The sequence below is a fragment of the Photinus pyralis genome, unplaced genomic scaffold (assembly GCF_008802855.1).
Source record: "Photinus pyralis isolate 1611_PpyrPB1 unplaced genomic scaffold, Ppyr1.3 Ppyr1.4_LG3b, whole genome shotgun sequence".
In the NCBI taxonomy this organism is placed as follows: domain Eukaryota; kingdom Metazoa; phylum Arthropoda; class Insecta; order Coleoptera; family Lampyridae; genus Photinus; species Photinus pyralis.
The window spans coordinates 28,136,781-28,149,185 of NW_022170510.1; the positions used below are offsets into that span (position 1 = coordinate 28,136,781).

Here is a 12,405-nt window from a genome sequence, read left to right on the forward strand (position 1 = left end):
TTCACGGCGATCGTATTAAGTGCACCAACGCAACCCCTTTCGTGTTTACTACCGCATTTAATTACAAATCTGTTTTCACCGCTAAGACTAAATACAATGGAGTGGAAATTAAATCAAAATACATAACAGTATTGGATTGGGATTACCGCTGAAGTGCTAAAATTTCACGCAGCTTGATCAATGGAAATGATACCCAAACTAGAGGAGGGATCGATATAAGCCGTTCTGTATACCAATACAAACATGAAATTGTGGGACAATTGTTGTTTCACCAGAGAAAGTCACGCATTCCCGGCGTAACTTCGCGTGTTGGGGTATAAAAAAATGGCCATTTGATGCCATTTATACTTTATGTGTACAATAAGCTTAAACTATACCAAATGGATACAGCAGAACTGCTTGTTCTAAATCCTGTTTAAAGAGGATTAGACGTGAAAGCAAAATAGGTTGAAGGAAAAGTCTTCTTAAAAGCATATTCGTACAGAAGTCTGGAAAAGATTAGGAAACATTTCACAATGCGGTTTTAAGAAAAACGTTCAAAAAGGAAATGCCATATTTGAATTTTCTTTAATAATGCCTCGCGTATTTTATTAGAAATGTACAATACAGATAAAATATGGAAGACGTTTCGGCCTGTGGGGAAATGTAGTCATTTATTGTCGCGTGCGTATACAGGCTAATTCAAATTCGAGGGCCACCATGGGGATTTCGGAAACTGTAACAGATACCTAGGTAGGTAGTTTATAATATGGCAAAGCTGCGCATTTTGATGCTTAACAAAATGCAGTTTTGAAGCTGTATAGATTCCGCTACTTTCTGACGTTTTGTCTCCGGTTAACCATCACTAACTTTGTTTTTTATTATGGAAGTGATTTTTACTTTTTGTGTCATTTAATAGAGCATCTTTTTGAGACCTCAAAAATGTAAATATCACTATTTTTTAATAAGAAATGCCGCTATTAATTCGTAAAAAAGAAAGAAAGTAGGAACATACACAACCCAAGACGAAGTTTGCCAGGCAAAAAAGAAGGTATTTTAACAATATTAGAAAAATATTGATGTCTACATTTTAGAAACCAGAAAAAAATACTCTATCAAATTCAAATCAAATTTTTGGGTTGTAACTTTTTGGCCCGATGGCCTACGTAGCTGTCACAAAAACGACCTTTTTCTTGTGTACCAATTTTCAAAGCGATTAGACGTTTCTAAATAAAGTTATCGGTCACACCGACAGACAGACAGCAATGCAAAATTATAAACGGTCGTTTAGCGAGTAGAAAAACGCCAAAAATTTGACCTCTTTGAACTTTAAAAATGGCATTTTATTCTACAGACAATTGTGCCCATTCGCCTCTGTGATTGACTGTTTCATTATTCGTCTGGTGCCTGCCATAGCTTGGGATCTTAGGCTTGAAGTTCGGATAAGTATTTACCCTATGGTTGTCCAGTGCGAACTTAACTCTATTTAACTGAGTTTTAATTAGTTGGTGTCTTGCTCTGAGTCATATGCACCCCAGTCTGTTTTTGTTTTTGATCATAGCTAAGATATGCGTTGGAGAGTTGTTATAATCCGTTTTGGGCCTAGTTTGGATAGTGGTGGTATGGTTTACAGCGTTGGTTATCCTCGTTGTTAGTTTATCGATGCAGGACAGCTAATTGATTGATGTCGTATATGTTGGAATTGGAGTTGGAATTCTCCTTTTGGTGACTAAAATTTTTGAAAAATCTTTGAAAATAATTAAGATATCACCGAAAAACTGACAGTGTTAAATTTTGTTTTCATTTTCCCTACAGTGTTTTTGTTGTTTAATAACAATGTTTTTCGAAACTTGGACATTTTTTCGTTTAACTTTAATAAAAATAAAAAGAAATTATCTAAAATATTACTTGAAATCCCTTAATTCGGTTTATTAAGTTTGTTATTTATCCTTTTTCCTTTTCTACACGTCGCGTCGCATTTACTATCATTCCATATACATTTATTTACTGTATCTTAATTTTATTTCATAATACCATTGAATAAAAACACTATTTTTATTCAATGATAATACGTAATTACATTTTGGTTACCTCTACTCTTTGCTGTTAAGTAGCACATCATTTGTTTCCTGCATACTAATTTATTACCTATGTGCTTAAAATTAATTTAATTTACTCTGTTAATCTTCTTGTTTAAGCTTTTATCTTGATTATGCTTGTGGAATGTCACATTTACTATTGATATATATATTTTTTCAATACCATGTAGTTGCTATTTTAGGTTTGTCCCGTTTGCAACTCAAATTGATTAAATAAAAAAAATTAATGAAAAAAGATGTCGTCTAGTATAAAAACAGTTACGTCAATCACGCAAGTAGCCACCCACTGCAAAACTAATGTCTTTTTCTTCGCATGGACTAGATAGAGATGAAACTATAACAGCATAATTTGTCTGCACCTCACAGGCGACCAGTTTTGCAGTGGTCGGCTACCTGCGTGACTGACGAGGCCGTTGTTATACTAGACGACGTTTAATTGTGACACGACGGGCATGATAAATTCGTATTTCGCTCCTGTCATGGGCCCCTTCCAAAATTGGTTAAATCTAACAACAATTTATAGATTTCGTTTTCACGCATAATAACCCAACGATTTGACAATTGACATTACTCAGTTACGAAAAGCATTTCTACACCTCGCTTTCGTAAGTGTTCCCTATCGTTTCCGATGCTATTTCTCTCTATTCAATTCTGTATATGCCAATGAGGCCTCATATGTCGTTCCCTGTTTCATGTTTTCTTCTGGCGTGATTATGTCCTTGTCTAAGCTCTCTACTACTCTTTTTAACTGGGTGTATATGTTTTAATAACTTAATTTGATTTGGTTTCATTTCTTCTCGTCTACAAATTTTGTGCTATAATAACAAAAACAGAAACAAAATACTCTGTTGTTTTGGTTTTTTTGTTTCATTTTTAGTACTGTAGCGATGACAAGGGATCCAGCGTTTTCAATACAATTATTTAAACTTTTAGCATATTTCGTGCCATTTTTGAGGTATATTTCAAATTCAAGGGCATTTTTCGCTTTGTTTTCTTCTTTATTCCGAAAAGCACACCTTGCTGTCACCTTTACGTGCAAATATGGCCTGCACATCTGCTCTAGTGTTTAGCTAAAGAGATTTTGTATTACTTGTCTGAATTTGTTGTCCTTTATATTTTCAAGTTCTTTCTTCATCTTCTTGTTACAGTTCTGCAACGACTTACTCACGTACCTACGCAAATTTTTATGGTTTTTTCAATATTCTTTTAGCTCTTGCCTGCACCATCTCTTTTTGTTTCTTCTTATTTCTTATCTTTAACCAGACCTTGCGAAATTTTTAGCACCCTCTACTTCGTTTCAGTTCAGTTCAGATGAACTTATTGATAAAAATACCTTGATTATTATGATTATTGATACATAACTAAAACCATAAGTCCAGTTACTGACAGGATACACTAAGTGATCTAACTTACTCTTTCTTGGGAAAGAATCCGCTTTCATTTAGTATTATTTTATCGACTTGCTGGCGACTTGATGGCGCCCTGATATCGCTCAAAAAAATTCGCTCCAATATCAGTGCATACCCTTATGGAAAATATATACAGAGTACCATGGCTGTGCATCCCCTATTTAAAACAAATGCTAAGGCTTGTACAATGTACATTGTGTAATTAACTTGAAATTGGGTGCTGTGGGATAAATAGCAAAGTAACAAAAAACCGAGCAAAAGATACCCGGTTGCGTTTCGTGGTTGTGCACATAAACCACTAATACCAAAAATACTAGGTGTGGCGTAATAACCGTCTAGTTGTTTCCCATTCAGCCTGTAAAATTTTTTCACGTTCCCTTTCTTCACCAGTAACAGGAATCGGTATCTCTGCAATCATTTACTATCAAGTTGAATCATTTTGGGCCCGCAAGTGCCTGTCAGGTTTAACTTTTCTACATGCATGATGTTCTGGACCCATGCATTTTGATTAAAAGTGCATCTTCAGACTAATGTTTAATGAGGGTGAATTGGGGGTCAATTCGCAAAAAGGTATGGATTGATGAACTAAAACAGTTTATTTCCACTTTTCCAATAGTCGAGAGAAATAATAAACTGCACCCTGTCGTAAGTGTGTTATAAGTGAGAACAGTCCTTTGCTACAGAGATTTAATAATAACAAAATTGATATCTTCCAATTGTTCTCACATGAAAAACGTGTCGAAACTGCGCAATTTAGTCTTTCAGTAGAATACAAGACCCATATTGACTAATCGGCTCAATTGAAAGAACCTTTTCAATCTGCGTTAGCTTTAAATCCGAAGCAATTAAATTTCCTGATACACAAAACTTTTCACCACTTTAGTAACCCCTCCTTGTAACACCATTGACGTGATAAACTAAAGATATGCCGCACTGCATCCACGGTAGTTCGCTTTGAGCTATTGCAGTTGGAAAAAGTTTTTAAGTTGCGCATAGTGCATTTTATAATTAGCTGCAGGGAAAATCGTTTTTTAGTAGACTGCGTACGAAAACGTCCTTGGCACGTGGAAGTCGCTGGAGGATTATATAAAGTTATTGAAATTTATGGAATTGCAAATGAAAAGAGATGTTAATTAAATTATTTCAAACGTAAAAATTGTGCTAATTGTAATGTGAGCTCGTCGGAAACTTTTATTTTCGGCAACTGTTTTCCAATTAAGACTCCATTCAAAATTACTGGAATAACTCTTCGTTTGAATTTAATTTAAGTCGTTGTTAATAAAGGCTCTACAGATATTAGGATTTATAAACTGGGTACAAATTGCTTACAAATTTGGGACTAATGACACTCATACCCTACTTGTTACGAATTCGAAAATTACGCATATTTCTCTATGTTCCAGAAAAGTATTTATCTATACCACACCTAATTTGCCTTATTCCACGCGGGGTGAGTGGGAATCACAGTGCAATTTACGGTTTAGTTGACGTTCTCTTATTCACATCGTTAGAACTATTGGAAATGTGCGTGGTTCTGGAGTTAATTGGTAGCCAATCCTAAAAGAGCAAACATGGAAATGGGGGCCCAGATCCATCTGACCTTAGCCCTTCTCTGAGTAACCTAATTATTTTCAAAATTAATGTTATTCGCCCATAAAAAAATCAACCCAAAGGAAGCCTAAATTTCTTGCTCACTTTTTGGGTAATTTTGTTGGTACCACTTTTTTATGGAAACTCATATTCCTGTCGTAAAACCACTGACCCCCCCCCCCCTCTCCTCCGCTTTGAGACAGTCACTGATGTAGTAAACAGAAGTTGCTATATCTCAAACGGTTTGATCGCCGGTGGGCATTTCTGGACTTGAGGTTGATTTTTAATTTTGCTCCTCTTACATTTTTTGATTAATTAATATTCCAAAACCCGGCACTATTGCTAGTAAAACAATTATTGGAATTATTGTTAGTGTATGCTGTCAAGAGTGCGCTGTTCGAATAACAAGAGACACAAGTGCGTCTCCACAATTCATGCCTTTTGTGTTGCATGTTCTTAATAAATATCGCTGTTTGCAAACCACAGCGTTAGCTTTGCCATTTTCCTTAATAATTATCAAGCCCATTAGTATGGAGCATTTTTTTCCAAGATGGACAAATCATGAAAAATAATTGAGCATCGAATGATCGCGATTTTAACAAATTAATATAATCATATAATATATTGGTGGTAAATTTACATAGTGTTGGACAATGTCTAATTTTTGTTTGGCTGTATTGCGTGTTTCTGTGTTAACTTAATTTATGTACGTTTGGAAGATATGGAAAATAGTTTATCTCATAGTTTTCTCCGCTTATAGTTGCGATAAAAGTTAGTGTTCGCATTAATTAATTTTGTAAACAGATGTTGTGTTGTCGCAGGTGCGCGTTTAGATAAGAGAATTGTGCGTATGTTCATAATAGAGGCAGACATGTGTTAAATTGAAGTGTTGGAACGTGATCGGCTGCTTTCTGTCGTTTACGTAAAGCCGAGGCCGCCATGTTGTCGACTTTGCGGCGTATCGGTGGTTAAAATCTGAGATGTTTTTCTTAAAATTTAATTGTAGTGTTGTTTGTTAATTAAAGCCAAGTGAGTTTGTTCGTCAGCAAAGTCAGAAAAGGAAAGTTTGGTAAGTTTGTGTTACGAAATAAAGAAGTTGTTTCATGAGGAGACGCCAGTTTAGTGCTTGTGAGTTGTGCGTTTTTGGTTTTTGGACAGTACATACACTGCAATGATTGGTTTTTGGATTATTGACAGTATCAAGGTAATTAAGACTTTTTTAACCTGTTTTGATCGAACGCTTACATGCGTGGTTCCTTGTTGCTGTCACTGTCGCCTGGATTGGCTTGTGTGAGTGAAGTTATTTAATTGAGCTAGCTGGACAGGTGTTTTGTGGGTGGGCTAGTGACCGGATGCCAAGATAACAAATTTTGCGCTATTAGCAATTAACTAAGAGTCTTAAACGTTGCCATCAGGAATTTATTTTTTTTAAACTACAAATTGTCTAAGTTAGATCAGTTTGTGTATCCAGTCAGTAACTTGACTTATGTGTTTTATGGATTCCGTAAATGCAAAAATACCAAAAAATGTTCTATTCTTCAATAAGAAAAACAAAACTCACAGAAAACTTTAATTATTATTTGTGGAACGCCTGCTAGCGGTCAAATGGTTTGAGTAAGATTCTGTTTGCCGAAGAGCATTCTCATAAAATTTCAACCCAACAGCGTTCTTCTATTTTTGAGATGAACATGAGTTTCTATAAGACAGCGCACACTTCGGATGACTTTGTACAACACCCTGTCAGTAACTGAGCTTTCAAGGTGGTTGCAACATTATACATGCAAGATTTGCCTAAACGGGCTCCTGATCTAGACCTGAGGGAATTAGCAATATAAAGTAACGATGGCGATTGGAGATGTAATTTTATTTCAGATGGAAATAGAATAAGATAGAGGAAATACTGTTTTACGGAATGTGGTACCTAAATGTTGTCTACCATAACCGAATAAATGATAAAAAGCTAGTTAAATATTTAAACAATTCGTCGTTAACTGGCAGCCTCAGACGCCGAATCTGTGCCAGTCATCATTGGAGAGTATGCCGCGCGTTTTAAGTTAAGTCATCCACTCGGGTGGTTTTCGAAGAACGAACATCACATCTAGAATAAGATATCAACGCCACCACTGCACCGCTGAAGAAGTTTTGGGTAACACGTTCGAGAAGAGAACCAGATATTTGAAGGTTCCCACGACGGAACTCAAACCGCGAATTCTGTGAGCGGTCCGTGCAGAATACAGCTGAACTTCATTTCCACATCGAAGGAACAATCTAAGAGAAGCTACACATAGAAGTCCATGCGTTCCAAACCATATCCAAGCTCTGGGGCGGAACCAAACCGGATCCACGAAACAGCATTGAGGACTCCCAGTGCATAATAAAGGCACAGTTGTTCTTTCGTCACTTTTCGTTATCCTTTGCCTCGTTGTTTGAACTAACGTGGTAGTGTAATAATTCAAAAACTATTGAAGAAAATTTAATGCTCAAGCCATTCGTTTATGAACTAGCGCCGTAGCCAGTTATTCCAACGGTATAAATTATATATATTGCATTCGCTTACAAGGTTTTAAAGTGTTATTCTATTACAGCTAAGGGGATATTTTTAAGAAAATAAGAACCATCTCAAATTTTAATACTTATTATCTACCCTTTCCCCTTTTCCTTAAGAGGCCAGAAAAGGGTTATTAGCCGATCGTACTTCAGCAAAAATCTGTTTACGTTGAATGTATGATGAATAATCCATGGGATTGAGGGACGAAGAGTTGACGTTGTAGTTTCTAAAATATTCCACATTAAAAAATTTGTTCTGCATCTGCGTTAGAAAGGCGTTTAAACTATAATTTTGTAGCAAAAGTTGATGGAATAAGGTAAATAATTTCAGTTATTGGGCGTTTCAACCGAAACTGCTATGACAATCTATCAAGCAAGGGTGAGACCTTCCAAGAAAGTGTGTGCCAAAAGCTTGGCGAGTTCGTTTTATAAGCCTCGAACATCCGACGTTTGCCACTGTTAATATACACAAACCATTCAGTTCGGTTTTCCATGCTTGACCCTGTATTTGCAATCCTGATGGTAAATTAATCTATTCACGTAGTTTTCCGTCTTTAGTGTGCAGAAAAGGTCTGGATCATCCAAGTGAAATTAATTGTAACGGCTGATTGGTTTAGCATAAAAGTAATGAAACACTAAAAAGTCCCTCAAAAGGGCGGAAGTATGCCAGGAATCTTTCTCTCCAATATTGTTTCTACGCGTAATGTGGTTTTTATCAAAAATATAGCGCGTAATGGATTAAGTGAAACTATCCCATTTTACGTTTTGATGGTATCTATTGTTGTTCCCCCATTTGCCTACAGAGGAATAAGCTTCTTTTCGTTTTCTATTGCTAAGAATGATACAGAACTCAAAGTTACTTACGTTAAAGGAACTGCTGCCGAATAAAGCGGAGTTGTGTGATCCCGGATACGATCTGTCTCTATCATAATAATCCTCCATCTGTAAGTTATTTTGGTACGAGTCAGCCAATAGATCCGGAAAGACCATAATGCCAGAATGCCCTTCGTAATTCTCATTTTGTTCATCTTGCCCATCCGGATCGTAATTATAAGTCATGTCACGTAGGTTTCTGGAACAGCGTTATTATTTCAATAAAATTTGATTACACTGCCCACAATAGGGCGAGTGCAGGGCATATATACACGATTTATCAACACTTATCATAATGCTACGCACGCAGTTGAATTTCAAAACTTACGCTTGGTTTCTGAAGTTAATGCTATCCTTTAAGGATGCCGCTTGAGCCGCAACTTCTTCGGCCATTCGCTGCTCTTGAAGTTCCCGAGCTCTCTCGGTTCTGATTAACTCCTGGTAAACATAAATTAGAATTTATTTGTGTAAAAATTCAATGAAAAGAATTCTATATCTAAAACTCCTACTGTATATCGATCGTCTTCGAAATTTAGAGACGATTCTGAAAACGCTTTATAATACATCACATATTACCTACTTCTATACAATCACCAAACAAAAATGCCAGGCTTCTGCCACCTCTGCATTGTATTAGTTCAGATTCACTTTTAAGACAGATCAACTGTCAAGTTAAAAGTTAAAAACCCTATATCCGGCCAGCCAGAACTCAAGTTAGATTCAATAACATTTCTTGTACTTCTTACTGTCAAAAGTAAAAATCCTTCAGAGTTTATTTGTCGAAAGCGAAGTTGGAGATATCGAGATCTCAGTTTTTGCATTTGATGCTACATTTTGCGAAGGTCTACACGGATGCATAGAGCGTATATACTTGTTTTATTATAAAATGTTCCGCTAAAACCGTATTACAGCTTGAAAGGCTGTCCGGAAATGTGTTTTTCCACTTTTCCTCTTTTAAGATCAAACGGAACTTACACTTTGTTATGAAGAGTGTTAGTACTTTCGAAAGGTATTAAGCGGGTCAGTGAAGTTCTCCTACAAATCGTCGATACTTCCCTAAAGGCAAAAGTGGAAAACCTCACAATAAAGTCAGTGTTTAAACATATCAAATGCAAATGCGATATCGCATTATCGTTCTTAATACCTTCAATGGCTTTTTCCCTGCCTTTCGGGCCGGAAACTCTTTGATAATTCCAAACATTCACAACATACGTACACCAAAAATCGCATCTTGATTGAAGGGACGGAGTAATGTATAAACTAGTGGCGCAACATTTTTTAGCAAAATGATATAAAAGCTATAGAGGGTTTTTCATATTACAAAATCTCTATTTCTATTCTAACTTTTTTGTATAAATATTGATCGATTTTTTTAAAATAAATTTATTTGTCGACCGTTTGCGCGCGGGGAAATATGTCCAAACAAGCTCTGTCAACTTTCGTTTCTTTCAAGAATTTTGATTTAATGTTGTTTCATTGTATTTTGGAATAAATTTTTGCCATTGATGTAGCGTTAGGGTTGTGAATGCTCACCCAAGCAAAATTACACAAAGTAAATTCGGTCGGGGATTATGTTATACCTCAAACCCGGTACTTTACCGAGAGACAGTTCGATGATTGTTAACTGATAATATTTATTGTAAGCGTTTACATGCTATTGATATCACAGATTTACTTTCCTTAGCTATGTCAATAATGTTAGTATGCAGGAAATACTGAATATATCAACCTTGCCAACAATGTGCTTAGTATTGTTTTATTGCTTTGCGGTTTACTTTTTGGTAGTAAAGTAGTACCTATACACATTTCCTTCTTATTGTGCATTTCCTTATTACTCTTGAAGATTATATTTCCTTAACTTTGGCGGTTTATTGTATTTTTCGGGGCTACCCTTGATACATGCTAAGGCAATCATGAAGTCTGACCATGCGAATGTCTGAATCTTTTTCAGGTTGAGCTGTTAACAGCTTGTCCGCCAGTACTGCTCCACCGAGCTCCACCCACGGTAGGGTTATCTTCCACTTCATCGGGGTCACTTTAGATTTTGCTGTTAACCTGGAGGTTTTTTGCTCATTTCCACACAAACCTTCTTGTATTTTTGGATCAATTAGTATCATCTCGTTTTGGTTTTTCGCTGAACTGGAAGTGGCAGAGGCGTCAAACACCACTTGTAATGTCATGGTGAGCTTTCCTCTTTTAACACCGCGTGGTGAGGAATGTAGTATTTTGCAGGTGCCTCTCCTGCATTACGAGCTACCATATGTCTTAGCTCGTCATATTCTCACAGGAAAACCTTGAACCTGGAATCTGTCTGTAGACGGCGAGCGGTTACCTGTCATAGGGCTGTGTTTTGGGTTTGGACATCAATTTCCCAGAATTTTTTCAGCGCGGTCTCGTTCGTGATGCCCCCATCCCACTTCTGGATTCTTCTTTGGCATGCTTTTTGGCATGTAAATATACGAAAGGACATCGAAACAGCTATTGTTCTCTCGTGACACATTTTTAAAATTGCCTCTTTGAGTGTCTATTGGAACTATACCCAAAATATATCAAGAATTCTAGAACTTCCGTAGATGAGGGACTCAGATCACATTGAAGCGAATTTCAGTTTAAATAAAAACACGCCAATCGCAAACCGTTTACTAAAATTTAGGGGAAAGAATAAAAATGTTAAATTACGTTTTCAAGATTTAAGCAAATCGCTCTTTTAGCTAAATTTCGCTGTCCTAGCTTCCATTTTTTAAATCACAATTACACAGAACAGAGAATGGTAAACAAGCGAGTTCGCCCTTTTCACCTTCACTTAAATATATTTTTATGGAAACAAGGATTATTTTACTTTTAGTAAATATAGCAAAAACAAGACAAAACATTCGATAACGTTTAGAAGTCGATAACAGAGCATATTAAATTTCCTCCAGTCAAAAAAAAACGTTTACTCAGTTACAAAGAATTTTAATTCAACTTTGCAAGGTTTATTTGACGTGACACGGGACCACCACAGCTGATCCGAATTTGACAGATCGTTACTTTGTGTGCACAATCAAAACAAAATGTAAAAAGCTCAGATTTTATTAGTTCAAGAGAATCCACAACAGTAACTTTGGCACGTTTGGTACTTTGGCAATAGAAGGTTTTTTTAGAATTAGATTATTATTACATGGTCTGGAATCAGGATTCCCCTAGGTCTAAGTTCCGATTCGTGGTATATGAAGTTGACAGACAAAGATGAACTTGCTTTACGCGATGTACAGGATTCAGCTTTACTGATGTCAAAGTTCTGCTTTGTTGATAATAGCGTTAATTCTACAGGCTACAGCTCATGGGCGGTTAGGAACACGTAATGCACACTTAGAATATTTTGTTTCGTGCGAAAATGGATTTTCTATTTCTCGTAGCACAATTGTAATATCAAAATTAATTTTCCGTCGCTCAGGGGAAGAAAACAACTCGTATACCGCTGTCTCGAAAATACACCTGAGTACAATGTCATTTTTTAAATTTTTCAATGCAAATGAAACTATGCGCTTACGGCAATGTACAGAATTGATATTGCTTCTTCATTGTTCGATCGAGTTTTTATTTAGGACTCCGTGCTTCGTCTTATTCTCCCACATTATACCGAACCGCTTGGAACTCTAGTCGTTTTTTAATACAATAAAAACTTCTTTGAACGTGTGATGGAACCGAATTAGCCCGCTAAAATTCGATTTAAATATTCCCGAATCCGAGCCTGGCGCGACAAAAAAGGTCAAGATTGCGCTTTGTTTCGTTTTCGTGGAACACGTGTTTTTTCTTCTCTGCTCTATATTGAAATGGGCCATAATTTACAATAAAAGTGTCAAATATTACGCTATGCGAGGAAACTTAATGATCCGTATCGACCCGTCTCGGAGCACGTTCAATTT

The 12,405-nt window shown here is 36.4% G+C and overlaps 1 protein-coding gene across 3 annotated transcripts in view; it reads right to left on the reverse strand.

Moving 5' to 3' along the window:
• The window catches only part of LOC116167291, a 62,701-nt gene that overhangs the window by 7,879 nt on the left and 42,417 nt on the right, over nt 1-12,405 (reverse strand). For all 3 annotated transcript variants that reach the window (XM_031482618.1, XM_031482616.1, XM_031482615.1), the window contains exons 4-5: nt 8,826-8,935; nt 8,489-8,696 (exon numbers count right to left, since the gene is read on the reverse strand). In XM_031482618.1, the coding sequence (XP_031338478.1) occupies nt 8,489-8,696; nt 8,826-8,935 (318 nt within the window). The remainder of the gene's footprint in view (nt 1-8,488; nt 8,697-8,825; nt 8,936-12,405) is intronic.